Source organism: Saccostrea echinata, unplaced genomic scaffold (assembly GCF_033153115.1).
Source record: "Saccostrea echinata isolate AGI-Se365-2 ecotype Australia unplaced genomic scaffold, CSIRO_AGI_Sech_v1 ptg000056l, whole genome shotgun sequence".
Taxonomy (NCBI): Eukaryota; Metazoa; Mollusca; class Bivalvia; order Ostreida; family Ostreidae; genus Saccostrea; species Saccostrea echinata.
The window spans coordinates 7,482,501-7,499,002 of record NW_026889805.1 but is presented as its reverse complement, the minus strand read 5'-3'; the positions used below and the strand labels follow the sequence as shown (position 1 = coordinate 7,499,002).

The window sequence follows — 16,502 nt, the reverse complement described above, 5'->3', positions numbered from 1 at the left end:
ACAATTTAAATTACAAAGGGTGCATATTAACTGACTTCTTTCTAAAGGAATATTTTTTCCATTAATATATTTTGTATATTTGTATCTACCACGTTCAATTCTCAGTTCATGTTTACTTATTCTACATTTACACAACAATTTCCTCTAGCTGATCAAAAGATTTTAGAGACAAGTATTTCTCGGTGGCAAAGGTATTCTTCAATAAAAAAAAATATGTATCAAGTTCTCCTTATGTTTGACCCGGCCTCGTCATGTATTTTAAGCCAGTATTGGTAAAAATGCTTTTTGATAAGTTTTCTGAATCTCAATCCTTTAAAAGTGGTCATATTTTTAAATATTAAAACAATTAAAATTGTTTACAGATAAGTAAATTAAGGTCTAATTTGTTGCATAAAAATTTAGCAGTGTTATAGCAGTTATTGTTCTCAGATTGACTAAGAGTTTTACATTCATCATATGCACAATGTAATAAAGATGATTCTGACATATTTTCTAATTTATGCCAATAGGATATAGTAAACTAAGGATGATTGAACAATACATGGGTAATCTACCAAGTTCAGACAGAATAGCAATATGTGTACTCCTTTTACCAGCACCAAGAATAAATTTACAAAATTTGATATTCAATTTCTCTACATTCCAACCTTTATATACATCATAAATGTCTTTAATAATCAGTGAAATAATAATAATAATAATAGAATTAAGATTAAAATTATCCCGTAGAAAGCTCATCCGAATATTCAAATTAAAATATTTTTTCAAAGGAAAATAACAAAAAAAAAAAAAAAAAAAAAAAAAAAAAAAAAACACCTTAAAAAAGCTGCTCTAATGTAATGTAGCCTAACATAAATATTATGATCCACCCAAGCAATGCCAGGGAGACGCACTTGCTTCAACTCGAAGGATTATGGGATAGGATGACATCACTAACTTATTTGCATATTCATAATTATTGCACCGCCATCTTGGAAGTGAAATTATTCACGACCATCGGTAAAATCCGAGAAAAATCTTTATCATCACCTTCTTCAGTGGACATCTGAAGGAATTTTTATTGTTTCCAATAATAGCCCAGTGGAACGGACCCGTGTAAGTGTTTACTTTAATATTGTTTTCAATATATTTTCGAATTGGTCAGACCTGTCATTGATGGATGCTATAGTATACTGTATGCATCGGTAACTGCGTTCTTTTTGCGTCATAGTTACTAACTGTAACTAGCTATGAACAGTATTACACTTGCATAAAATATTCAAGATTCTAATAAAGTAGAAAAAATCTCTCATTGTGAATAAAAGAGTGTCAACTTTATCGAAGTGTTGTTCATTCTAACATAGCTGTAATGTATGTAAACGCTTTGCCGACCATGATGCTTTTCGATCTGACATCTTTTGTTAATGTTAAATATATTTTATGAAATATTCATGCTTACTGGTTTCTCGACGATTAGATACTTGAAATAGAATGATTATATACAAGTAATATTAATAGATTGATAGAAGTTAAGAGAAAGCTAAAGTTCTTTGTTTACCAACAAGGTTGAACCTGTCATTTCCAGTTCGACATCATTGAACGTCTTTCATTCAGTTTATAATAGGCCTGGTAATAGTGGTCATTATCAAAGAATTACCAAGTAAATATGTTATTAAAATTGAATATAAACACTCTGTTTCTAAAAGATCTAATTATATTTTTATATTTACACTAATATTCTAGATCTAGTATGTGTTTTACACCAGCTTAATTTTTTTTGTGTATTTCTGTTCCAGACTAAGCGGTTCGTTCATAGGCTAAGTAATTAGAAAATCTTCAATGAGTGCACAGGCAAGATGTCCACATTTTCTGGGATAGGCGGAAAAGGTGATAAGGGATCGAACAAATACAAGGCACTAAACATAAATAATATCTACCAAGGCAAGAGTGTACCAACACAGAAAAGCACAGGTAAGATTTTATTTAAGAGGGAAGAACAGGTTTTCCTGATACAACCAACAATTTCCTCATTTTTAAGCTCACATCTATAAAGTTTGTGAACATGCTATAGTATACCAGGGTTCAACACACGTCAAAATTTGGTCTCGCCATTTGGGCAACCTTGGTACTGATTTCAGGTTGTCCGAATGAATTTCAGGTCGCCCGAACAAAATATCAAAAGAACCAAAAATGTGCAATTGTTTAAAATTTGTTAAGATAACAGCGATTTTTTTCCTTATATAACTGGTACCGATAAACGGTACCATTCCCAATGCCAAAAAACGTTAATTTTTCCCAATTTTGAGACTAAAATTCCCAATTCCAGTGACAAGCAACAGCATACGATGACATCGTATTTCTTTTTGTATGAGACATTGTACAAGTTGATTGATTCACTTCCGCTTAAATTGATAGTAGAATTTAGTTGTAATATGGCGGGACCTGTGGTGTAGACTGCGTAGTCATACATTTTGACAAATTGATAGCATGAAAATGCGAAAACAAGGGACATTGGTATGAAAAACAATAAATACTTGTAGTTTATTCTTGAAAACACGGAGTAATAGGTAATGATGTTGGAATAAACGCAAAATACGTTTCATTTATTTAAATGACAGAAAATTCTTTGTTCTATTTCAAATGCTATTTTTCCCAATTGAACCGGTACCGGACCCTTTCCCAATGGGTAGAAAAAAATCGCTGTTGTGCTATTATAAAATGTAAACCAGACATTTTTGGAATATCAAAAGCTGTCTTGCTAATATACAATCTCACCTCACATATCAACACAAAATAAAGTTTCTAGTTTAAAACATTCATTTTCACTTATCAAAAAGGCCTAAATAAATGGGGTCAAACATCCCTGGACTGAATTAACCAGGTGTGATTTTTCAGTGGACACCCAACATGGCTGTCTAGCAGCAGAAAACGAACATTAGAAAGTTGTTGGGGAAAATGCTAGATGTTACAATAATGATCATTACTCTTATATTTATGGTGATTGTTGACTAGGTTTACACATTTTATATCTCAAACAAAACTTAATTAACACTTTTGGTTAAAATTACATCAGCTGATTGATCAAACACAGATTTGGCAGAAAGAAAAATCCACGCGGCTGCTAATTGAATGGGTCTGTCGGGTCACAGAAAACAATGTTTTCAAGGCCTTGTAAAGTTATTTTAAAATATTAAACATCATTATTGAGTATTCCCAACTCGTCCCAGGTCGTCATTTGGGCGAGCCAGACTGAAAATCAGGTCGTCCAAAATCAATCAGGGGTGGAAATGACGAGGTGACGAGCGTGAATGTCGAACCCTGGTATACCCCTGGTATAAGCAGTTAGAATTTTCTGTACAGCAAGTCTATTTCGAATTAAACATAAGTGTTACACTGACCATGCTTGCTTTGGATGCTGCATCTGACCTATATTTTCTGGTTGATCAACAGTGTTCAGGGGTTCAAAATTCCTCAAGCCCGACGTCCCGGACTAACAAATTCCGGATCCGGACTCGGCATTTAGAATCGCAAAAAGTCCTGGGACTAGGCAATGTTTCTTGTTTATCTTTTATTTAAGTTAAGAAAAAAGTTCGTAAAACTAAAAATAAAGCAAATTCTCAAATGTATTGAATAAAAATGTGGATTTTTTGGCGTTAATATACCCACAAAACATTACGAACGTCTCAAAAATACAATCCGTCTTTTTATGTTTCGTTGCGGTTAGACACCTGCTTTTACGCAATTTCTCATGTTTCCTCCCATATGACATGAGTTTGTTAAATTTTGGTCTTACCAGTAAGGGAACGAGAAATATAAGACCCCGTGAGGAACATGAAGCTGGGGATCAAAATAACAATTCCAAAGACGGAACCTATGACAAGAAGAGAGTTCGCGAATTCCAAAGCCACTGGCGTGATGATAGGCCGTGGCTTGATTACAATGACGATACGAAAACGATGTTTTGTTCATTTTGTCAAAGTTTTCCGATATTTAATGATGGTTTAAGTAAATATGATTTTATCTATCATGAAAATATGGACTCAGAAATTTCTTCCTCGGACTTAACTAAAATTTACTCTTTAAGTCCTGGACTTGACCATGATAAAAAAAATTTTGAACCCCTGAGTGTTTAAAGTATATGGAATAGGTGCATTATTCAGTAGTTATAAGTCCTATTATAACCATGGTAATACATATGATGGATCTAAGATTAAGAATGCACTTTACCAAACCTTCAGACCTGCTTTAGATGCTGCATCTGTTTAACATAGATTTTTTGTATGATGGTTTTGAAGCAAGCATTTTTCTAATTACTGTTAGACCTTTCAGGACTAAACTTTGCTGGATATTGATGCATACAGAGTTATCGACTTTTTTATGCCCCGCCATGAATATGGCCGGGGCATATAGTGTTTGTCATGTCCGTCTTCCGTCCTTCCGTCTGTCCTTCCGTCACACTTTGCGTTTAGCTCTGTTCAAAGCTCAGTTTCAAAGAAACTATCCAAGATATTTTTATCAAACTTCATGTGCTGATAGATATTGATGAGAGCTATGCAACTGCATCAACATTTTTTGACCTTGACCTTTCCTTTGACCTTGACCTCACTTTTCTTAAATTAGTGTTTAGCTCAGTTTTAAAGATACCAATTCAAGATAGTGTAATCAAACTTCATATGTTGATACATACTGATGTAAGCTATTCAACTGCATCAACATTTTTTGACCTTGACCTTTCCTTTGACCTTGACCTCACTTTTCTTAAATTAGTGTTTAGCTCAGTTTTAAAGATACCATTCAAGAGGGTGTAATCAAACTTCATATGTTGATACATTCTGATGTAAGTTATTCAACTGCATCAACATTTTTTGACCTTGACCTTTCTTTTGACATTGACCTCACTGTTTAGCTCAGTTTTAATGAAACCATTCAAAATATTTTTAACAAACTTCATATGCTGATACATACTGATGAGGGCTATTCAACTGCATCAATATTTTTGACCTTGACCTCACTTTTCTTAAATAGGTTTTTAGCTCTGTTTCAAAGATACCATTCAAGATAATGTTATCAAACTTCATATGCTGATACATACTGATGAAAGTTTTTCAACTGCATCAACATTTTTTGACCTTGACCTTTCCTTTGACCTGACCTCACTTTTCTTAAATTAGTGTTAAACTTTGTATGCTGATACGTAATGATGAGAGCTATTCAACTGCATCAATATTTTTTGACTTTGACCTTTCCTTTCTATTTTTTTCCTTTTCAAACAGGCCTGCAGTATGACCCCCTCCCCCCTCCTCCCCAACTTTGTATTGTGGAGAATAGTCTTCTGTAGTTCCTTTGACCTTGACCTCACTTTTCTTAAATTAGTGTTTAGCTCAGCTTTAAAACTATTCATAATATTTTTTATCAAATTTCATATGCTAATACTTACTGATGTAACCTTTTCAACTGCATAAACAATTTTTGACCTTGACCTTTCATTTGACCTTGACCTCACTTTTCTTAAATTTGTGTCAAACTTCATATGCTGATAATACTAATGTAAGCTATTCAACTGCATCAATATTTTTTCACCTTGACCTTTCCTTTGACCTTGACCTCACTTTTCTCAATTTGTGTTAAAATGTTGCATTACTAATATACCCTCGGTGGGGCATTCATGTCCTATGCAGGGTTCGACACTAACGTTAGTCCGTTAGTCTCAGACTAATACATTTTCATTCAGACTAATAAAATATGTGGCTAATTAGTCTGAACGGACCAAGAAAAATTTCTGTAAAACAATATGAATAAATTACCGATGTCGGACTTTTACTGGAAAACCCCGCGTGTATTTTTAGATTTCTAGCTTTTGGCGGGTAGTTACGCAATACCGGGTCAATTCAGCCTTAATTTTTCGACTGATCGGTATGAAGGATTTAGCGATCATGATTTAGTATGACACTTTTAAGAAAGATGTTGGACATTTTGGATGTAATGTAAAGGGGGAAAAAACGAGATCGGGAATACGATCGTACTTGCTGATAGCGAGATTTCAACGAATCCGTGGAATAATATATTTCACGTAAATACTTTGTTTATTTAAAAAATAATACGTATATTAATTGTCACATTAAATTAATGTTAAAAAACAATGATGTTTCTTTTTTTTGACGGACTAATAAAATCGCGTGCGGACTAGTAAAAGTGATGAAGCACTAGTCCGGCTGGACTAAAGCCTTAGAAAGTTAGTGTCAAACCCTGCTATGGACATATTTCTAGTTTAAATCACTGTCATACATTTGGTCCAACTAAGTCAAAGGTTCTATCGGACCAGACTGAGTTTTGTCAGACCAGATACATGTACTTTATTTTATACAGAAAAAAAAAGAAATAGTCAATTGCAACAAAATGCCCTGTATTATTTTCAACAGCATTTGATATCGCAGTTGTCTTTTCTTAGACCTTATTTGCAACTTTGTACTTGGAATGCTGCTTCTGACCTTTATTTTCTGGTTATTGACCAGCTAGCTTATAGAACTGGACCATTCCTAAGTAACTATAAATGCTACCCAGAACACACTGAAGTTGTGTCTAGGGATACACTACCAGAACTTTCATTTATTGTGAGATTTTGCCTAAGGCTTATATTAAAATGTTGCATGCAGTTACCTAATACCTACAACCCATTTTAAATGCATATATCCACAATTTATAGCTCACCTGAGCGTAAGCTTTTCTGATCACCCATTGTCCGTCATCCATTTGTCTTTCCATCCATCTGTAAACTTTTCACATTTTCAACTTCTTCTCAAGAACCATGAAGTGCCAAGCCCACTTCCTAGGGGAGATATCAAGAAATGACAAAAACTGGATGGGGTCATTAAAATATCTTCTTCCCAAGAACCACTGGACCAGAAAAGGTGAAACTTATGTGGAGGTTTCCTGAAGTAGTGTATATATATTCAAATTGTTCAAATCATGACCCCCAGGGTATGTGTGGGCCCACAATAGAGGATGGAAGTTTTAATTGACATAATATAGATGGAAAATCTTTAAAAAATCTGCTTAAGAACCACTGGGCCAGAAAACATGAAACTTGTGTGGAGGCTTCCTGAGGAAGTGGAGATTCTAAATTGTTCAAATCATGACCCCAAGGGTTAGGGTGGGACCACAATAGGGATGAAAGTTTTACATTGAAATATAGAAGAAAAATCTTCCAAAAACCACTGGATTAGAAAAGATGAAACAGGAAATAAATAGGGTGGGGTCATTAAAAAATCTTCTCAAGAACCACTGGACCATAAAAGCAAAAACTTGTGGAAGCTTTCTGAAGTAATGTAGATTGTAAATTCTTCAGATCCTGGTCTTCCGAGGTAGGGCCTTAGGCCACACTAGGGAATCAAAGTATGCAGGAAAAATCATTTTAAAAACTTCTTCTCAAGAACCACTGGACCAGAAAAGCTGAAACTGATATGAAAGCTTCACTGTAGTGTGCTTCCTGAGGTAGTGTAGAAAGTAAATTGTTCAGACCATGGTCCACAGGGGTAAGGTGGGGCCACAATCGGGATTATACAGGGGAAATCTTTTAACTCCCAAACAACAGCAAAGCAATGGATGAATCATATGAATGTGGAAGATCCTCTGGTAGATTTATTTTTGTTCAAATCACGGCCCCTGTGTATAGGGTGTGGTCACGAAAGGCAATCAAAATTTTAAAGAGTAACCATTTTGGGCTATTTCAGGAAAAGTATATATTTACAGTACATTTGAAGTTGATCTGGAAGAGTTCAATAGTCTTGTATTAACCAGAAAAAAAAATTGTATACGATTATATATTACCTGTTACAAAGGAAAATCAATTAGTAAGCTTGTTCATATTTATTACGGGTTCGACACACGTCAAAATTTGGTCTCGCCATTTGGGCAACCTTAGTACCGATTTCAGGTTGCCCGAATGAATTTCAGGTCGCCCGAATGAATTTCAGGTTGCCTGAACAAAATATCAAATGAAAAAAAATGTGCAATTGTTAAAAATTTGTTAAGATAACAGAAGTTGTGCTTTTGTATTATAAAATGTAAACCAGACATTTATGGAATGTCAAAAGCTGTAATGTATAATCTCACCTCACATATTGACACAAAATAAAGTTTCTAGTTTAAACATTCATTTTCACTTACCATAAAGGCCTAAAAATGGGGTAAAACATCCCTGGACTGAATTAACCAAATGTGATGTTTACAGTGGACACCCAACATGGCTGTACGAACATCAGAAAGTTGTGGGGGGAAATACTATATGTTACAAAAATGATCATTACTCTTTATATTTATGGTGATTGTTGACTAGGTTGACATATTTTATATCTCAAATAAAACTTAATTTAATACTTTTGGTAAAAATTATATCAGCTGATTGATCAAACACAGATTTGGCAGAAAGAAAAATCCACGAGGCGGGTTACAGGAAACAATGTTTTCAAGGCCTTGTAAAGTTTATTTTAAAATATTAAACATCATTATTGAATATTCCCAACTCGTCCCAGGTCGTCATTTGGGCGAGCCAGACTGAAAATCAGGTCGTCAAAAATCATCACGGGATGGAAATGACAAGGTGACGATCGTGAATGTCGAACCCTGTTATTAAAAAAATTTCTACAACCATAAATTTGGATATATTTTAGGTATTTTAGGTTTAGTTTCACATACAATTAACCCCCCCCCCCCCCCATCTCAGTATCATAAGATAGATATATGTATGAATATAAAGAAAAAGCTTGGTTTGGTAAGTAAATGCTTGTTCTGGTAAAACATGCCTCATGTCCTGCAAAAATTTTGGACTTTGGCATAGACTGGTGTAATATAATTTTATCTTTGCAGTAGCACGTCAGCATGGGTTACAAAGCTTGGGTAAAGTGGCAAGCATGCGGCGTATGCCGCCTCCGGCTAATTTACCAAGTTTGAAAAGTGAGAATAGTGGAAACGATCCTAACATCAATTTAGTACCAACAGGAGGTTCAGGTAAGCTTTTTTTATGTACTGCTATAAATATGGCCAGGGGATGCTTGTCATGTCTGTTTTCCATCCTCCCTTTGCTTTTGTCTTCTGTCTGTCCATATATGTTGCAGGAATTTAACTCAGTTTCAAAGAATCTGTTCAAGATTTGTTTATCAAAATTCATAATGGTGAAAGAGCCATTCAGCTTTGACATCATTTTGAGACCTTGACCTCCCCTATTACCTTTGCCTCAGTATTCCTTATTTTCAATATTAGCTCAAAAGAAACTATACAAGATTTTTTTTCATCTCATACACTGAGTGCTCTCAATTGTGATGACAATTCCTATGATTTTGACCTTGATCAAATCAATTTGATATTTTAAAGAATAGACAAAACATATGATATGTTCATCTCTGTCCCTATCATTTAAGAAGGTATATTAAATATATCAAGTAGGAGGTAGACTTGTATTTTTACTGCATTGCATGTTTCACCTCTGAATCAGATTTTGATTGCAATAGGAAAATGCATTGCTCAATATTTAAACATGTTAGCTTATGCCATCACTTAGTATCTGGCATCATAAAATTTTTGCAAAAAATTCCTCCTCTGAAATGACAGGGCAGATTTTTCTGAAGCTCTAAAGCTATGATATGGGGTAAGTCCTCTACAGCAATCCACTTTTCTTACTGATCTAATAAAAAAAAACAAGGTCACTATTACTAAAACAGCAAGACTATGTTTATCAGTTGATAATCAACATTCCCTTGTTTGCAAACTCAGAGACCCGTACAGTGAAGGGAGAGCTGGTAACACACTCAAGTGGTATTTTATGAAAGTTTATATTTAAAACATAGAATTTCATGAAATGCTTGTTTTGTGTTAACACGAAAACCGATTACAGTGACGGAACGATGAAATTCCAGAAATTCACAATTTTTTTTTCTTCCAAACCTTAAAAAAAACTTTAGGGTCGGTTGCAAAAAAATAGGGTTGGTCTGGTAGCAGGAAATAAGACATTTTTTTTTGCCTTATTTAAAGAATTACAGTGGCTTTTTCTGTACACAGTGATGCCCAAGCCAAGAACAGATAAAATTTTGGGAAACCCCATGCAAGTAGAGTACACTAAGATACATAATTCTGTGTATTGGTTTTTGATTTTGTTGAACAGTGTTGCCATGGTTACTAAGAAATTTCTGTGAAATTGTTCAAAATGCTACTCCTCCTACAGTTTTGGTCCAATGTCAGTTAACTTGGTACACAAGTAGATTTCACTAAGATACATAATTCTATTTATAATTTTTTTATTTCGATGAATGTTGTTGCCATGGTTACAAAAAATACAAAATTCTGTGAAATTCTTTCAAAATGCTACTCCTCTTACAGTTGTAATCCGATCACAATGTAACTTGGTACTAAGTAGACTACACAAGGATGCTTTCAATTTTAGTCCTATTTCAATATAGCTTTGTACACAAATACACTACATTAAGATACATAATCTTTGTGTATCAGTCTTTGATTTTGTTGAAGTGTTTCCATGGTTGCTAAAAATAGAAATTTCTGTGAAATTCTTTCAAAATGTTACGCCTATTACAGTTTTTGTCCAATTGCAATTAAACTTGAGTCAGAGACTAAATCAAGAATCGTTATTTTATTTATTTCTCTTGCCATGGATTTAAGTCTAAGTGCTACCTTTATCTACTTTTGTTAAGTATAAACTATTAGAGCTACAGTCTTGTCAGAGAATTCTGGTTTCTGTTTGATCCCGTATAAATTCAGGTTGACATTGTTTCCTTTTTCTGTATTACCTAAATTCATACATAGTATGTTACCGGCCCCTGTGCCAAAAGATAAGGTCATAATTTTTTCGTAAAATAATGAGAGAGAGAGAGAGAGAGAGAATTAAAATCTGAGGAACAACAGGGCTAATGTTACCTGGCTGACCATTGTGGCTCATGAACTTGTTTGGTTTCAGTATCCAAGAGGAATCATTCATATATTAATATCTTACCATGAAGGTTGGATTTGAAAGAATTATCTATGATTTAAGTTGTTTTTGTTTTTCAGGATGGGGCACGAAGGAGAAAGAACAAGAGAAGTCGACTGCTACGACAAGTCAGCCGCCATTGTCGCAGCCATCGCAGGCTACTGCAGTGCCATCCGCACTATCTACAACAAAGGTTTGTCTGCCTGATTCATGAAATCCAGTAGTTGATCTTATTTGTAGATATACATGTATTTAAAATTTATAACTACTTTAGACAACTGTTGCTGGGGGCAGTGCAGCAGTAACTTCATCAACAACACCATCCGGGACAAATACAGCACCAAAGTCCTGGAGCAGTGTAGCACTTGGAGAAAGGGGCAGAACTCTTGGTCACCATTCACCTTACCAGGTACTAAAATACACAAAGTGGGAACAGTTGAATGAAGATTATTGTGTAGTATTGTATTATATATCAGTATTTTAAGTGATATATGTATATATATGTATATACGTGTGTGTGTATATATATATATATATATATATATATATATATATATATATATATATATATATATATATATATATATATATATATACACATATGTATATATATATATAGTACTACATATAAACTGTTTCAGGAGGAATTTCCAACATTAAAGTCAGCAGGGGAAGACAAAGGAAAAGATGGCAAGAAAGAAGAAGAAGGAACAGATACACAGTATGGACCAGGGCCAAGTTTGCGACCTCAAAGTAAGTGGCATATAAAAAAGTAATGAATGCTACCCCCTACATAGGTATATATACATGTATGTTAATGAGCTCTGTTTATATTTGAATTTAATTTTGCTAGATGTCGCGAGTTGGAGAGAAGGAGGTGGGCGTGGCGCCATGCAACAGCAGCAAAGCAAGCCAGATTCACCATCATCACCAACAGGATCTATGTCCCAAGGCCAGACCGAAACACAACAGAATGGCCCCCAGACATCGGGCCCAACAGAGGTTCCCAGTCAGCCTCCAAGGCCTGGCTCGGGGCCTTCAGGAGGACCCATGCCTATGGGTCCTCCAATGGGAATGCCACCTCAGTATCGGATGATGCCTCCATATGTAAGTACATGGTGAAAAATCAGTTTTATAAGAGATATGTGGCTTTGATTGATTCAGTTAAACATTGATGCAATATTTGTAGATGTATGGCAGATTCCCACCTGGCTACCCACCTAATTATCAAGGGATGCCAAGACCTCCCTATCCGTATGATCAGAGGTAAAAAAAAAAAAAGTTTGCCATTAAGATTTAAAGAAATGGAGGTTACAAAGAAATACAAAATGTAGATGTTTTTCAGAGTGTTTAATTAGGGCCCCGCAAGGATTTTCGGGTGCCCTATAGTAATCACTCCATCTGTCTGTCTGTCTGTCTGTCATTCTTCCGTCCACAAATTTTCTGTTTTTTTCCAATAACTTTTTTTGTAGTTGACCAATTAAGTTCAGATTTGTTATGTTGGTTGAAGAGGCAGTAAGACATATTTTGATGCTAAGTTTGGTTCTCTATGTCATCCAGTTTGGAGCTGGGGTGGTGGGGTAGATTCCTTAACTTTACATTAGAATGAATGCCAGGGCAAAGAGAGATAATTCTGAGAATGTTCCTATTGTAAACTATGAAAGCTGCAACTAGTCCCATGGGATTAATTAACTTTTCTCTTGAAGAAAATCCAAAGCATTATCTGTTTCTGTCAAATTGAGATTAATTAACACCTCTGTCTGCAAATGAAGTTAGTTTTGAAGTTAAGGTCAATTCTGAATGATGTTTACATTCTCTGAAATGTGGATTTAAATAATGTTCATACTTTATTTTGGTAAAATATACAATGAGTTATGATTTTATTGAATTCTAAAAACAAGATATACATAAAGATATGTTTTTTTAAATTTTTTTTTTTTGTTTTTATTTTATTTATTGTTTTTTTTGTTTTTTGTTTTTTTGGCTGCCGTATGTAAATTCAAGAATACTATTAATTTTAAAGGGGGAGGAAATAAGCACCTCCTTCGAATTTACCTGGTCTTAGAACCCCTGTCAATCATCTGAAATTAAGCCTGGGATTGGATACTTGGATTTGATTGACATTTAGTTTTCTGCCGTTGTGTATATCTTGTGTACCTTGTCTGGAGCTTGTACCGACCATCGAATTTACATTCAGGCTTTTGATGCCTACCGCAAATGCCAAGAAGCAATCAAGGCATTTTTTTAAATTCAGTGATTAATTAAATGATAAGAAAAATCATGCTTATATATTAAAATTGTAATTTAAAAAGGGGGATTTCATTTCACGATTACAATCGATAATTATAATTTGTCAAAACATAATTTAACTAACGTACATTTATTCTACCTTAACAAAATATACCGACCCGCGTTTGAAATATCATGGAATTAAATAAAAAAAAATTTTTTTTAAACAGGTATGACAACATTGTAATATTGCTCAAGTGAAACTTTATAAGACAAATACGTGTCGCTTTTCTTCAAGACATGGTGACAAAGTTACAGTATAATAACCAGTTTTAGAAGAGAAATTATTTGGATTATAACATCTTGCTTTGCATGTAATATTTGAAATTATGAATCCCGAAGGAAAAAAGTACAATGCAGGTGATTCAATTCCTGTTTCACTTATAGCTGTCGAGGGAATCACCCCAGGTCCAAAGCCCTGGGCATTTTTACAGACAATGTGTCTGAAAAATCATGTAGGAATTATCTTCTATTAGACTTTATTTAGTTTATTATATTTCTACACAATTTAGCCTCCAAACAGCGTTTCTGAGTTTTATTATTACGGAGAGACTTATTTATGACCCACTTTCTTCTTTTGTATTGCGTACACGACGTGCAATTTGAATTACTTCCCTTTGTGTCGCCAGCTTACAATGACAAATTTTGGTCCTATAACATTCGTTATAACGTGAAATTAATTAACAAACACACAGTATAATTGAAATTGACAAATTATTACAAAAGATTAATTTTAAAAGAAAGAATTTTAGAAGGATTCTGCCCGCAACAAAAATATTTCGCATGCTTTATTTCAGAATGTTACGGTCAACATTTCAATTGACCTACACAAGAAAAACAATGAATGCGTTTTACTATGTCGTAGGAAAACGAAAACAGGTAATACATTCAGGTAACATCCTGTGTATAAAGGTAGGTATACACAAGCCAGCGTCGTTCCCTTGGGGCTTCTCCGACGATTCGATTAAGCTCCACCCTACACCAAACTTACCTGAGGAAAACCGACCGGTTGAAAACCTCGGCCTTTAACGGGTAGTCCAATAATAAACTCATTCTATCATTACTGAAAGAGTTCTTATTGTAAACTTGGAAGAAAAGGATGAGAGAGCAGTACAATTAATCCCTTGGGATCAATTATCTTGTCTGGAGCAGAAAATTTTCCAGGCTTATCTTTATTTGTCACTTTAAGATAAATTAACCTTTGTCTGCAACTGATGTTTGTTTTGAAGTTAAGGTCAAGCCTGGGTGATATTTGTATTCACTGAAGGCTGGCATTTTATAAAACACATGCTTTTTTCTTGTTTAAATATACATTTAATAGTTATTATAAATATGATGTTTTTACTGCCTTATGTAAATACAGGGATACTCTTTACAGGTTGTTGGATATTTAGGAATTATCTTGAAATTTTATTAATACAGTTGTTATTGCATATTCCTCTTCATATATTTTTAAATTTATGTAATCAATTAAAATTCTCATTCTGTAAGCTATACCCTTACATTTCTACCCCTCAGCAGGGCCCTTGCTGACTGGTCAGTTTTCTAGGTTTTTTTGTTCCCCACTTTTACTAAAGTAGATAGGGCTGTGTCAATATATCGATTAATCAATATGTATCGAATACTCAGGAATGTATTGTATCGAAAAAATAACTTCCAATACGTATCGGGCAGGCAGTTTTTCTTATAATTCTGTGAAAAAGTTGGGAATTTCAGTCACCAAAGGTTATTTTTAACTGTTTTGAATTAAAAATGATCGATAGTGAAATTAACGTTAAGGAGATAGCACATCTTAAATAACTATTACAAAATACATGAACTATATTTTAACATGTTAGTTTTACAATCATTAAAAGTTTGAATTTGAAGTGTACTTTGTAAAGACAGTGAGACATGAACTTCCAATTTGGTAATAAAACACCCAGTTTTTATCAAATCTATGAATTAAAATTAATGATATACAAGACTTTTTTGATTGACTTGTTAAAGAACCCAATATATCGCATATTGCTTTATAAAATATCGTATCGTATCGAAATATTTTGCTCAATACACAGCCCTAGAAGTAGAGGATATATATGAGTCTACAGTCATTCTGTCTGTTTAACACTTTTGTATCCGGACTGTATCTCAAAAAGACTAAGCTTTTGCAATGAAATTTTATATAACAATTCCCTATGGCCTAAAGAAGACCCCTACTGATTCTGAGGTCCAAAGGTCAAGGTCAGAAATTTGTGAATTCTATCTGTGTGTAACACAATATCTCCAAAAGCCTTAGAGCTTAATATCTCTCCCAGTGTCTTAAAGAAGACCCCAAATGCTTTTAAGGTCAAGGGCAGAAGTTCATACATTGCCAAAAAAAAATGGTTTACAAATGATTAGCTTCCCTAGAGCCTTTTCAATGAAATCTTTTATCATACATTGTACATCCAACTCTAAAAAATTCATATTGAGCATAAAATGGTTTCTTTAAGATAACTAATTTCTCTCTGAGCTTTGGCAATGAAATTTTAAACCTTTAGTCAGTATGACGTTAAACAAGACTATTGTGTATTATTGATTTTGAGGTTAAAAGGTCAAAGACCAAGGTCAGGCATACATATTGCTTTAGTTCTCTCTCTTTGCAATGAAATATAAAGTCATGAATTTAACTTACAAAAAGACTTGACTTGAAGGCCAAAAGCTGAAAGGTAAAGGTTTACCTTTTTTTCTTCCAATTGCATTTTTTCTGTTTTTGTTTTATTTTTTTCATAACGGGGGAACACAAATTATCTGAATTTGTTTGTTTAAATTTAGGTTTAGACATCCACCTCCTATGCCACAACAGCAGAGGCCCCCTGTTGGTGGTGAGGGGGAAGAATACAAGAGAGCTGCTATTATCTCTGAAAAAGACCTGAAAGATTTTGACAATCTACGACTTGAACATGAAGATGAGGGATGGGCTGGGGCACAGGGTGAAATTGATTACTCGTAAGTAATATTTGATAAAAAAGGATAATATTGTCTTGATGAAAATATTTTGTAATTTTTGTTATTATACCCCACGCAACAAGTTGCGTGAGGTATAATGTTTTTGACCCGTCCGTCAGTCAGTCAGTCAGTCAGTGTGTCAGTCAGTGTCAGTCAGTCAGTCCGTCAGTCCTGTTTTTTTGTCAGCGCAACTCCTCATAAACCGCTGCACAGAATTTCGTCAAACTTTGCAGATATTTAGGACACAATGTGTAGATGTGCATATTACCAGGAAATTCCGATTCCTTTA

At 34.3% G+C, this 16,502-nt stretch overlaps 1 protein-coding gene across 3 annotated transcripts in view; it reads left to right on the top strand.

The window, feature by feature from the left end:
* The first annotated feature begins 934 nt into the window (after positions 1-934).
* LOC133173801 (protein PRRC2C-like) overlaps positions 935-16,502 on the top strand; it is a 38,505-nt gene continuing 22,937 nt past the window's right edge. For all 3 annotated transcript variants that reach the window (XM_061308845.1, XM_061308846.1, XM_061308844.1), the window contains exons 1-9: positions 935-1,095; positions 1,776-1,950; positions 8,845-8,985; positions 11,035-11,147; positions 11,229-11,363; positions 11,596-11,707; positions 11,808-12,061; positions 12,144-12,220; positions 16,040-16,213. In XM_061308845.1, the coding sequence (XP_061164829.1) occupies positions 1,836-1,950; positions 8,845-8,985; positions 11,035-11,147; positions 11,229-11,363; positions 11,596-11,707; positions 11,808-12,061; positions 12,144-12,220; positions 16,040-16,213 (1,121 nt within the window). In that variant the 5' untranslated portion in view covers positions 935-1,095; positions 1,776-1,835. The remainder of the gene's footprint in view (positions 1,096-1,775; positions 1,951-8,844; positions 8,986-11,034; positions 11,148-11,228; positions 11,364-11,595; positions 11,708-11,807; positions 12,062-12,143; positions 12,221-16,039; positions 16,214-16,502) is intronic.